The sequence below is a fragment of the Mus caroli genome, unplaced genomic scaffold, assembly GCF_978045245.1.
Source record: "Mus caroli unplaced genomic scaffold, Mus_caroli_1 scaffold_16, whole genome shotgun sequence".
Lineage (NCBI taxonomy): Eukaryota > Metazoa > Chordata > Mammalia > Rodentia > Muridae > Mus > Mus caroli.
The window spans coordinates 27309868-27322140 of record NW_028227271.1 but is presented as its reverse complement, the minus strand read 5'-3'; the positions used below and the strand labels follow the sequence as shown (position 1 = coordinate 27322140).

Sequence of the window (12273 nt, the reverse complement as noted above, 5' to 3'; positions counted from 1 at the left end):
TTAGACACTAACAGGCTGGGCACCGCTGTCAGCAGGTATTCTGCCACGCCTTACTGCCTTCCCATCAGGCTTCTGGATGGACTGGAGGAGAGTCATTTGCCCTACCCTGCTTTCCCCAGAGGCATTTGTACCTTCTTGGCCCCAGTCAAAGCTGCCTTCTGCAGTTTGTGGTAACAGTACTTCGCATAGGTGCTTATTGCCACCCCTAAAAGAGAAAGGGTGACAGTCAGCTTGGAGTGGACATGTGGGATACAGGGGCTGAGAACAGCAATTACAGGGTTTTCACCCACCCCTGAGCTAGACAGTAGCCCATATTTTCTCCCAGGCACAGTCCTATAGTACAAAGCCCCAGGAGGAGAGGCAAGGGGAGCTTCCCACGCCTTTAGGAGCTAGGGTGGAGGAGAGCCTTCTACAGCCTTCCTACAGCCACAGAGGAAAACCAGGCTGGAGACAAAGCACATCCCTGTAAAGAGTCACAGGCAAGAAAGGACACACTCAGGCCTTCAACTCTACTTCCTTTCCTCCTCAGGTGACCCAAGCAAGACCTTTGGTCTTCCCTGGTCCCAGGGGAAGAGGCTTCTAGTGCCTTTGGCCAGCACTGGGGCAAAGTTTTCCAGCGGGTATGGCTTCCTTAGGGAGGGGTGAGGTTGGGGGGCAAGAGTGTCAGGAGAGGGTGAAGTGTCAAGGCTTGGCTCTCAGTGGGAGACAGGACTCTAAGCAGAGGCTAAGGCAGGGCTGAAGGCCTGCCTTCCTTTCAAGGGAGGAGGCTTTCTGGGACTCAGCCCCTGCAGCAGAGCTAGTGAGATTGGAGTGTTGTACACTCCAGTGACATAAACTTAGGCTAGGCATGAATGGAAGATGATGTCAAGTGTCACCCAGTTGGTCCTGGCAAATAGGGAGAGAGGCAGATGACAGAAAATGCCGAGAATGTCATGGACAGACCTCCACTAGCTGCGTACTTCTGGAAAACAGACACCCCTCCTTTGGAAGTTCCTTCTTGGACTCCTTAGCTTGCTATCCACTGGGGTCAATGAGATCTCGTAAGTTTCTTGTGGACATCTGAGGAACTGGGAAGGTCCTTAGATGTGTGTATCCATATCCCATAAGCTTATTTTGTCCCATTAGACTACTTTATCATAAAATAGTTTATTCACTTCTGTAAAAGGGGTTCCTTTCTAACCAAAGTAATTATAGATTTCTCAGATGTTTAAGTCTTGGACAATCTGCCCCAGGTCCCATGTGATCCACAGAACCTGGCAGAAGATCCATGCTTTTGTCCTCAGCCGGCTGGAGATAGCTCTGAGCTTTCTACTTTAGGGCACCCTACCCCTCAGGAAAGCTGTAAGGCTCCCTTGTTAAGAACAGAGAGTGCTGAAGTTCTTCCCCTGCCCTGGCTCAGCTCAGCAGATGTCTGAGAACAATGGAAGGGAGTTAGGCCTGTTGCCTCTTGTTCTGCCCACTCAGGGCTGCCTTGTCGGACAGTTGATCAGGAGCACAGCATTTCCCATTCCTACAACTCCTCAGCTGGCGGCAGGTATGAGAAAAACCTCCCTGGGCTTCAGTGTTTCAGTACGATAAGGACTAAATAACGCCCATCTTAGATGCTGAGAATGGTTGTCTGGGAGCCAGTTAAGTGTTAAGCAGACAGCCTCTGGTGCTGTGGTGGTAGCAGGTAGGTCAGGACTGAGGCCGGGGCTACATGTAACCCGGAGTCTAGGTAGCTGCAGTGATTTCTGTTCTGTGCTGAGTGTCCACAGTGGGTCAGGCAGTAGTCACTGCCACCCCATAGAGACCTTTACTTGTATGAGGTCTGCTCCTGGGTCTGCAGTCTAGCCTCATTGAACCCTGGCTGCAGGTTTTTGTACAGTTTTACATTGAGGAGCGGCTTACTCTTGCAGACTTAGAGGAGCAGTGCTGCGGGTTCTCCCTATCGCAGCAGGTGCACCAGGGCTTACTGTGTCTGCTGGTGCTCAGCCTGCATGGTCCAGGGAAGGAGTGCTCCCCAGTCTCCTACCTGACAGTCTGGGCTCCAGAACTCTGCCCAGCTCTGCTCCAAGGTCCACAGGAGTTTGTTTCCTACCTTGTTGGCCAAAACTCACAGGTAGTTGGATCTGTCCAGCTCCCGTGCCCTGGCAGTTGGGAAGCAGGGGCTGGTAACTCTACTACTATCCCCACGGGCAGTCTCAACACAGGCTTGCCAGGGCAGCCTGGGAGGCCCCAAGCAAGAGAACATTTCAACCCTACTGAGGTCATCCTGGCCTCCTCATAAGGCTCTGCGTGCTCTGCAGCTTCCTGCTGGCCACCTGTTCTGTTTTACTACACACATCTCATCTACAGAAAGCTCGTCCCTGAGTTCCCGTGGGCAGTACAGAGTGAAGAGTCAAACAAGGAGCAGGAGGCAGGGGTTCCAATACTGTGGATGCTGGCCTGGTGGAAGCAGCTCTGTATGAAGCTGGTGCAGGCAGGCCAGAGCTGCCTTGAGGCCTTCTGAAGGAATGGCAGCATTGAGCTGTCACTGAGAGCTCTAGAAAGGGAGGTCACAGCCTTCTCTGGTGTTCAGCTGAGCAGAGTGGTCCTAATAGGGCTCAGGGGAAGAGCAAGGAGGAGACTGGTGGAAGAAGGCAGAGAAACTCTGGGCTTCAGAAGGCTTTGCTGGGGCCACTATGGGAAAGGGAAGATTCCCTGCTGGTGACAGGGTGGTTCCCCTGCCCCCAGAGGTACCAGGCTAGAGGGCAGGGCCAGGGAAGCACTTGGCACAGGACAAGCAGCTCCTCCACCTGTGAGCCTCACCCCATGGTCAGGCCCGTTCACTCACCTGGGGGTGACTCCAGGCCTTCACAGGTTAGTCCTTGTTCCCCCTGTCCACCAAGAAGCAAGCTGTGGGTTGTCCTGGGTACCGCCAGAAGAGGTGCGCAGCATGCACCGTTTCTCTAGTCACTGTGGCACCCCAGACCTCCAGGTTTTGCTTGCTTGGGAGGCCCCAAGCCTGAGGTTAGTGTCCCTCCCCCAGCCCAGAAGCGGTTAGAGAAGGCCAGGCGGCCATGGCTGAAGAGCAGAGCGGTGCAGAGGCAGCGCCCAGGCTGCAGAGGCCCTACCATCTGGCTCTTCAACATAAGGCTTGGGTTTCTTTCTCAGTTTGGACTTCTTCTTACTGTTTCTTTCCAGAAGCTCTTTTATGTGCTGTGTCACTGGGGAGCAAACAGAACCGTGAGGACCACAGGACACAAGCCAGAAACCACTGCCCATGTGGTTCGTACACTTGGTGGCAAGGAGGCCCCTGGGCCTGCGGGGGGGTCTGTCCCCATCAAGCTGAAGGCCATGTGTCTCTGGAGACAGGCGGCTATGTGCACACATAGGTGGCTATGTGTGGGATGCTGGGACCTTGCTGGTGCTATCTGACCAGAGGGCCTCATGTGGTAGGAAGGCAGAGGGATTGTATTGGTCAGGGGAGATATAGCGCAGCTGGTTCACACATCTCTGGCCAAGAGGAGAGTTGGGTCCGGGCTCTTGAGCTGGTGTTTGGTCCACAGACCCACCTGCTACAAAGCCAACAGAAACGGGTGAATGACGGTGACAGGAGGCTCTAGTCTGGTGCAGACTGCCACCCGTGCTGGTGACTTGTCACCTGCCTGAGGACATGCCTGTCAGATTTCGGCACTGAGAAAGTGTCTTCTCCCCCATTTCCCATCAATGTACTCTTTGGAAGTCAGTCACGAGGAAATGTGTTAAGGGGATTTATTCAATCCTTTGGTTTAAGCCTTACCTCTAGGAAGTTTTCAGTTGGCTAGCATTCCTGAACAGCTCCCATTACCTCTCCCTCCCTAAGCCTCTATGTCAAGATTTGTGACTGAACACAAGAGTTTCAGTGCACGTGAAGCAGGGAGTCTAACAAGAAGTGACAGGTCCAGCCCTTTTTACTTTTTGAGACCTGATCGTATTTAAACTAGTACGGCTGCCTTGAACTCACTTTGTATCCAGGGCAGGCCTTGCCTCTTTTCCTCTTGCCTTGGCATACTGGGTAGATGATAGACTAGTACAGCACCAGGCGTGGCTATGCTTACTTTATGTATTTTGGGTGCTGAGGACTGAACTCACAGCCTTGTGAACGCCAGGCAAGTGTTTTGCACAGAGCTATAATTGTAGACCTGAAGTTTCTGAGGTCTTGAAATTCTAAGCCCTTGCTGTATAGTTCAGGCTGACCTTGAATCGAGATCCTCCACCTCACGCCCTCTCTGCACTATGTCCTAGCCACTTCTGACACATCTCATCAATATGTTTTCTATACTAGGATGAAATCAGCTATTTCTTGAAAGGACTATGGGTTCTTATAACAGAAAAACCAAAAAAAAAAAAAAAAAAAAAAAGGGTGTCGAGTGTGCTTGGGTGTGCTTTTCTTTATTCAAGCATCCTTGCTTCTGAGGTCCTCTCAGCAGACAGAACAAGCAAATATATGTCCATTAATCCATGTATATACGAGCATATCTATAAATACTTCTGTAGGTATGGATTTGTGTCACTATTAAAGTACATATGAGTTCACTAGGCAGTGGTGGCGCACACCTTTAATCCCAGCAGAAGCAGAGGCAAGTGGATCTCTATAAATTCAAGGCCAGCCTGATCTACAAAGCAAGTTCCAGGTCAGCCATGGCTACAGAGAAACCCTGTGTCAGAAAAACAGAGTAACATGAGTTCACACCAATGCTTATACGTTTACCCATCACTACGTAGATCAATCCACACACCTTTGGACTTTGTCTGCAACTTTAACTGGCTTTCCATTTCTCTCTCTCTCTTTTTTTTATTATTTATTTATTTATTTATTTTGAGACAGGGTTTCTCTGTGTAGCCCTGGCTGTCCTGAAACTCACTTTGTAGACCAGGCTGGCCTCGAACTCAGATATCTGCCTGCCTCTGCCTCCCGAATGCTGGGATTAAAGGCGTGCGCCACTACCCCCGGCTTTCATTTCTCTTTTAGGGGCAAAGTGCTATGGACTAAGCCCAGAGGCTGATACACTCTACACTGAGCTACACTCAAGCTCCTCATCCTTTTAACAATACTTTGCTGGATATTTAATTCTGATAGTTCAACTTTCCAACAGACAGTGTTTTGGTATTATATAATAGTTACTGCCTAACCCCAGATGACAAAGATTTTCTCCTGTAACTTTTTTTTTTTTAAGATTATTATATCTAAGTACACTGTAGCTGTCTTCAGATGCACCAGAAGAGGGTATCAGATCTCATTACAGATGGTTGTGAGCCACCATGTGGTTGCTGGGATTTGAACTCAGGACCTTCAGAAGAGCAGTCGGTGCTCTTAACCCCTGAGCCATCTCTCCAGTCCTCTCCTATAACTTTTATAGTTTGGGGTTTAATGGTTTTTTTGTTTGTTTTGGTTTTCGAGACAGGGTTTCTCTGTGTAGCCCTGGTTGTCCTGGAACTCATTCTGTAGACCAGGCTGGCTTCGAACTCAGAATTAATGTTTTGATTTATGATTTTTTTTTTTTAAATTCTTGAAATAGGTCTGTGTATGTAGTCTTGGCTACCTTGGAATTCCCTCTGTGGACCTGCCTGGCCTAGAGATCCATTTTCCTCTGCCTCCTGAGTACTGTGTTAAAGGAGTGTGCCACCATACCTGGTTAGTTTATAACCCATTTTTGAGTTAATTTTTCATACAATACAAAGTGGAGGTTGGAGTTAGTATCTTTTGTGTTTGAAAGACCCTGCACCTCTGAGGAAAACAGACCTGCTCCGTCCAAGTGGGTCTGTTTCTGGCACCTCTGTGACCGCAGGCTTTCCTCACCCAAACCAGACTTTGACCTCACCAGATCTACAAGCCATCGGTGGGAGGTCCTCTGACACGCTGCTCTTTTTCATTAACGGAGCTCCACACTGCCCTTCTGTCCTCTAGAGAGCCTCTTCCCTCAGCTGCAGCATCCGGCTGTGCCTCAAGCCAGCTGGTCTTCTAAAGCAGGTGCTGCAAACTCTTGAGTAGGTAAGGCAGGACTCATGCCATACTCATACTCATGCCTTCCCTGGACCACAATCTGAGTATTTGGGACAAGACACCACATATAGTCCTGGCTGGCTGAAAGTCTCTATAGACCAGGAAGCCCCAAAATTGCTGCAGTCTGTTTATATCGCTTCTTTGTTGTAGCTTTTGTGCCATACAGGGTGACAGAAAGGGCCAAACAGTTACTTAAAAACACACACACACAACAAAAACCCTGTACACTTTAACATAAAAAGATTAGGATGAGGCAGTTGAAAAACTGCTGAACTGGGTGGTGGTGGTGCACACCTTTAATCCCAGCACTCAGGAGGCAGAGGCAGGGGGATCTGAGTTCGAAGCGAGTCTGGTCTACATAAGTTTCAGGACAGCCAGGGGGCTACACAGAGAAATCCTTCCACAAACAAAACAAAACCAACAAACAAAACAAAACCAACAAACAAAACTGCTGCAGTCCTGCCTCTGGCTCCCGAGTGCTGGCATCATGGGTGAGTACCGCCATGCCTCACTGGGACCCATGCTCTTGAACAATGCTCGTTCATGCCTATTGAGGATGGGGTGACAGCTTGCATGTAGAGGTCTCTTTGCGGCTCATGGCCAAGCAAAGCTGCACACAGGCAAACTTGAGGTGACCCGATGATGGAGATGGTTTTGACAGTAAGAACAGCTCAGGCCCCATGGCCTGGATGCAGGCCACCTGTTGGCTGCTTACCATTCAGAGTGCAGACATAAGACTTTTGGGGTGCTGTTAGGCCACTGCCCTGAAGCTAAATCTTTTTCCTACTTTTGTAAAAGCCAGAACACTATGGGTATAATACACTGTGAAAAAAGCCCACACAGACACTGTGCGAAGGGGGGCACCATAGGAGGTCCTACAGAAACATCCCAGTTATGGCTTTCCTGGCTAAATGACCCTTAAGCCTCTAGTCACCTCTTAAGTTTCATTTTCTTACTAACTCACTCAAGGACACGCCTGAGATGTTGCACGTGCCTCACGCTGTGCTGGACAGAGGAGACTCATTTTCATACCCTATAGCTCAAGTACACTCGAAGGCTCTTTAGAAAGGGCAAAGAAATGGTCTATAAGGTCAACAAAGCACAGCCTCCAGGACCCCTACTCATAGGAAGGCATACGAGGACCAGAACCGGGGTTCTTGACTTCTCCCCTCAAGCCTAGAGTAAACCCCAGCTGCTTGGAATCTGATTCGGGTTCCCAGTGCAGGTGTGGGAGCACAGTATGTGCCAGGTTCTACATCGCCAGTACCCACGCTGGGTAGAAGCCACATGGCTTTTGAGATTCCCCTCTCACATGGCTGACATGTGCTTCCTACGCTTGGCACACCTTCTCCAGAAGCCTGTGCAAGCCATGCAGCTTCTGCCATGTCCTCATGTGAGCACGGTGAGCCAACATTATGAAAACTGCTGTCCCCATCCCTGTCCCTGGTGGGGACAAGGCCTAGAGGCCCTGATCAGTTTCTAGAGAAATAGCCCACGAGAGGCTCTTCTCCTCCCAAGGAACAATACACAGTATCATGTGATCTAGTTATAAGCATGTGTGTTTGAGCATATGTGTCTGCATCAAAACAGAAGCTCTGTGCCTGTATTCCAGGTACTTAGCCCGGGGCTCAGTGCAGCTGCCCAGCTAATAGAATCACGACATATCTCTGGGGGTCTTGTTCTTGGTCCTAGGCATCTATAGGCAAGGGGTTATCTGTGACAGTCCTATCTTCCAACCTCACAGGGCAGCTCATCTTAAATGCCCACTAACTGGCAGAACTTAGAAGACTTTTATATATGTGCTGGGTCTGTGGACTGGAACCTAGTGACACACTCAGGTCACCACGTTTTTCTCTGCTTAGGCCACTGGCCCAGACCCTACACAGAAGGCAGCTTGTGTAGCCTCTTTGGTCATCTTCACTTACCACAGGGTAACAAAATTGAGTGTAGCAAGGGTATCGGAGCTTGGCAATGCCTGCCCCGTGGGAGGTTTGGAGGGGTGTAGATACACAAGGTTATATATCTTATTTCTGCCAGAGTTCAGGAAGGGTTCTCTGAGGCCTACAAGGCAGAGGAAACTAGGGTTTCGGATTTTCCAGGGGACTGCATATCTTCTTGGAACTGGCAAGTGCTAGCCAGCATGGCTAACAGCCCTCTCCATAGCCCTTACCTCAGCAGCAGCAAAGCTGGGGTGCTGAGGGCCCCACATGCTGGCTCTTACCTTTGGTGTCGTTAACAGGGTCCATATGCCGGTAGATATAGCCCTCTAGGTAGGAGTGGAACTTGGGGGTTGGTGGGAAGAAAGCCAGGCAGATGGCCATGAGCTCCCAGCCACGGGCCAGACTCTCTAGGCGGAAGTTCTCCGTGGTTTGCCGGCATAGCTGGATATACAGCTCATCCCGTAGGCCCTGTGCACTCCAGCCTTTGGTGGCTATCTCTAGGGCTACATGCAGTGGGTCTGCCTTGGCTCGCCTGTCACCCATGTACATCTGGATTAGCTTGAAGATCTCACAGGCCTCCTTCTTCACATGCCGGTCACTAGTCACAATCATGGGCTTCTTGATGGACTCACTGCTCCAGGCCAACATGTTGGCTATGGACACCTTTCGCCGGAAGAGCCCCTGGGTGTGCTTGTTGAAGTGCTTGGAGGCCCAGTTCTCGATGTCCGTCTCTGAGGAGGGCTTCCGCAGCGTGAATGTGGGGAAGACACAGCTGGAGCTGGGCATTGCGCTTCGGTTCTGTCGGCTGCTCTCAAACTGGGCGCAGGCACCAAGGTCCTCAGACTGGGAAGGACAAATGGACTGGGCCATCAGAGGGTGGGCTGAGCAGGCAAAAAGGCCCAGCTGGACTACAGCCCTAAGAGCAGTGAGCCAGCCAGGTGAAACTCGGCTTGCCCAGCAGACATGACCATGGTCTTTGTCCTCAGGAAGCCTGACTGGATGAGGAGGTACAGGGAACCTAATGTGGGGATTCCAACCCATCTTGCCACCAATAAGGAAGGCTAGCATCCCACCTCCTGTAGGCATAGCTACCAACTCCATTCCCACCTCTGCATCACCTTGTGACCTTAGTGCTGCTCAGGGCTGGAGGACCTAGCTTTATCACCTGTCTGGGGCTTGAACCTGCAGGCCCCTCCCTCTGCTTATCTAACAAGAGCTCCCTCTTTTTCTTTTTCCACAGTTTGGTTTTTTTTGTTGTTTTTGTTTTTCGAGACAGGGTTTCTCTGTATAGCTCTGGCCGTCCTGGAGCTCACTTTGTAGACCAGGCTGGCCTCGAACACAGAAATCCTCCTGCCTCTGCCTCCCAAGTGCTGGGATTAAAGGTATGCGCCACCATGCACGGCAAGCTCCCTCTTTTCTTAAGGATAGCTTTGTCCCTGAATATTCTGTTTCCCACAGCCTATGGGTCTCTGAAGCTGATGCCCGGAATTCACACAAGCCCTCCCCAGTGGAGTGGAGACAGACAGCTGTGCCACCTCCAGGAGACCCGTGCTCTAACTCTAGTGCTGCTGGAGGTACAGCAAACCAGCATGGATGACAGACCCAGGATCTTGGGACCTCCAGGTCCCCAGAAGGGCAGACTCATGGAAATGGACTTAGGCCTTGGTGTAGCATCCTACAGTTGAACCCTCACTGAGATTCAGGCCCTAAAAACCCCAAGTGTCACACTCATACCATGGATGCCCGCTGTAACAAGGCCTCACTCTGCCCCATGTTGATGTCAGACTGCCTGGAGTCTGGTGGGCTCAAAGACCCCCTCCACCCGCCCTGTGCCCTCACCTGTGAGGGGTGGAGGTGGGGCTCCGGTGAGGCCAGGTTGGTCTGCACAGAGACGCTTTTCTCCAGCAGGATCTGAGGGAAGCCAAGCTTGTCAAAGGTGCTCCGCTTCCAGTGCTTGCTGTCCTGCTGCGCCAGCGCCTCATCCTCACTGAATGCTCGCACCACAGGCCCAGGCATGGGTAGTGGGACAGCGCCATCACTCTCATACCCTGAGCCATCTTGCTGGGAGTCCCAGCTGCCCCTCTGTTTCATGTGGAAGTGGGCTTGCTGTGCCTCCCAGGCTAACCGGGCCTGTGCCAGGAAGGGCTCAGGTGTGCCTCGGACTAGGTCGGCCTCAGCCTTTACTGGGGTAAGGCTGGCCCTGCATGGAGAACGCTCTTCAGTCAGAGGCTGTTCTCCTAGCAGGTCCCCAGCACCATCAGTGGATGAGGTGCTAGGAACTTGGCACAGAGAGGGCTTTCTGTTCTTTCTCTTGCGAGTGCCTGGGGAGTAGCCCGTGGAAGACATGGTGTCCTGCTGACTGGACCAGGACATGGCATCCTCCTGGGCTTGGGGTAGTGGTGTGGGTGGTTGGCTTGGGCGTGACTCAGGCCCTTCCATGGTGCTGTAGTCTCCTGACCTGACCCCCAGGCGCTGGTCTCTCAGCAGGCAGGGGCTGGGCTGCAGGGAGTAGGTGCCCCCACCTGGGTTGGGTGCATACTTGTGCCTGGGCCCAGCTCTAAGCTTGGGGCTGGAGCCTGCTTGCTCCACATACACCAGCTGCCGCACGTACTCCTTGCCCACAGGACTATATTCCAGGCTCAGAAAACGCTCAGGGCACTTTTGCTTGGTGCGCATCAGCTGCTGGCAGGGTGATGTTGGGGTCTGTTTGGTAGTTTGCAGGAATGGATGGGGCTTTCGGCCTGGGGACCTCTGTGGTGAGCCTGTCTGGTAAGGGCTGTTGGCTTCAAACTGCACATCCATGGGGGGCTCATCATAAATAGGGGCCTGGTATTCCACTGGAGGCTCCTCATAGAGTGGGGGTTCATAACCATAGCGAGGGGAGGAGGGCTGTGAGTCACTGGAGGGCTTCCGGGGCTGTATCAGCAGTGGAGAACAGTTCCCGGAGAGCTCAGCCCTCCTTAGGAAGGGTGAGGGCCGTCTCTCTGGAAAGAAGACAGTGCCATCAGTGTCAGGGACAAAGGTCTGCAGGTTAGGTGAGTGCTGGCTGCCAGACGGTCTGCGGTGATGGCCCCCTGGCTGGTTGTCTGCGGGATAGCCATTGCCCTGGGGAGTGAGGAAGCTGGGTTCACGGTCGGCAACCTTGATGAGCATGCGTTCCTTGTTACCAGAGTTCCATCGCAGTGAGGAGGTCCTGTGTGGAGAGAGGACATCCAGTCACTGGCAGAGTTAAGCCTGGCCCCACCATCCAGCACCGTCTTCACGGGTAGGTCCTTTCTGAGTGACCTCTCCTCTCTCATCTCTCTCTCACTCACTCTAGCAGCAGGCAGAGAGCCGCTGTTGGAGCTCACAGTCACTGGCTGGGGAGCCAAGCAACACACCACAGGAACACCTCAGGGCCCAGCTGCAACACAAGGCTCCCTCAGCTCCCAATTTCTACCCCAGCAGGTCACAAATGTCACTCTGCCTCAGTCCCAGTCCCTCCTCCACGAGGTCACGCTGAGTATTTGGTATCTTCTGAATTGTCTCCTGCTTACAGATACAGTGGGTGGCACTGGCCCCAGGGACACCAGGCATAGTGCTCACATATGTCCTGTTCCACAGACCTGAGGTCAGGATCAATTTCAGAGGAAGAAGTGCAAGTCTCATACAAAAAACAAAAAAACAAAGCAAAAACAAACAAACAGACAAAACCCCCCAAAAACTAAAAACAAAAAAACCACAGGTGGGAAGTGCTCCTTTAGGATCACCTGCGTGCACATAGCAGCGTGTGGCCGAGACGAGCAGGGAGCAGCGACAAGCACAGCAGCCTGCGGCCTCCCAGACCTTATGCTGGGATTCTGGGGCAAAACCTGGCACCAAAGTTTATAATCATGAAGAAAACACAGGTCTAAAAATGACACCACTGTCTAGGCCTTCTTCTTCTTCTTCCCAGTGTGGCTGGCCAGCAGGGGCCCACAGCTGTCTTGGCCCAGGCCTCTGGGAACATCTGTGCTTTCCTGCTGCGCTGAGCTCTGCCTCCAGCCCTCAGGAGGACAGGCCCGCTCCTGGCAGACCCCAGTGTACCTGCTGCTCTGCACCAGTCCTGCGCATTCAGCTTTCCTACCAAGGGCTGACCCTCCGGAGCTCCTCTCCAGTGTCGTACTTGAGTGTGCAGGGCACTGCCTGCGGGTGCCGCTCCCTCACACCGACTAAGCTTTTCACTGGCCTGCGGGTGCTGCTCCCTCACACTGACTAAGATTTTCAGAGCTGCTGTTTCTTTCGCAATGTTCTCTCCTCCCTTCCCTTTTGACACAAAATCCAGGATGAGGACCAGAAAGACAAGCA

The 12273-nt window shown here is 52.1% G+C and overlaps 1 protein-coding gene across 2 annotated transcripts in view; it reads right to left on the bottom strand.

Annotated features, from left to right (window-relative positions):
* The window catches only part of Arhgap39 (Rho GTPase activating protein 39), an 88581-nt gene that overhangs the window by 3445 nt on the left and 72863 nt on the right, over nucleotides 1-12273 (bottom strand). The window contains exons 5-8 of one of the 2 annotated variants that reach the window (XM_021182993.3): nucleotides 9787-11140; nucleotides 8229-8790; nucleotides 3096-3188; nucleotides 132-205 (exon numbers count right to left, since the gene is read on the bottom strand). In XM_021182993.3, the coding sequence (XP_021038652.1) occupies nucleotides 132-205; nucleotides 3096-3188; nucleotides 8229-8790; nucleotides 9787-11140 (2083 nt within the window). The remainder of the gene's footprint in view (nucleotides 1-131; nucleotides 206-3095; nucleotides 3189-8228; nucleotides 8791-9786; nucleotides 11141-12273) is intronic. The other variant, XM_021182994.3, reaches the window with a different exon arrangement.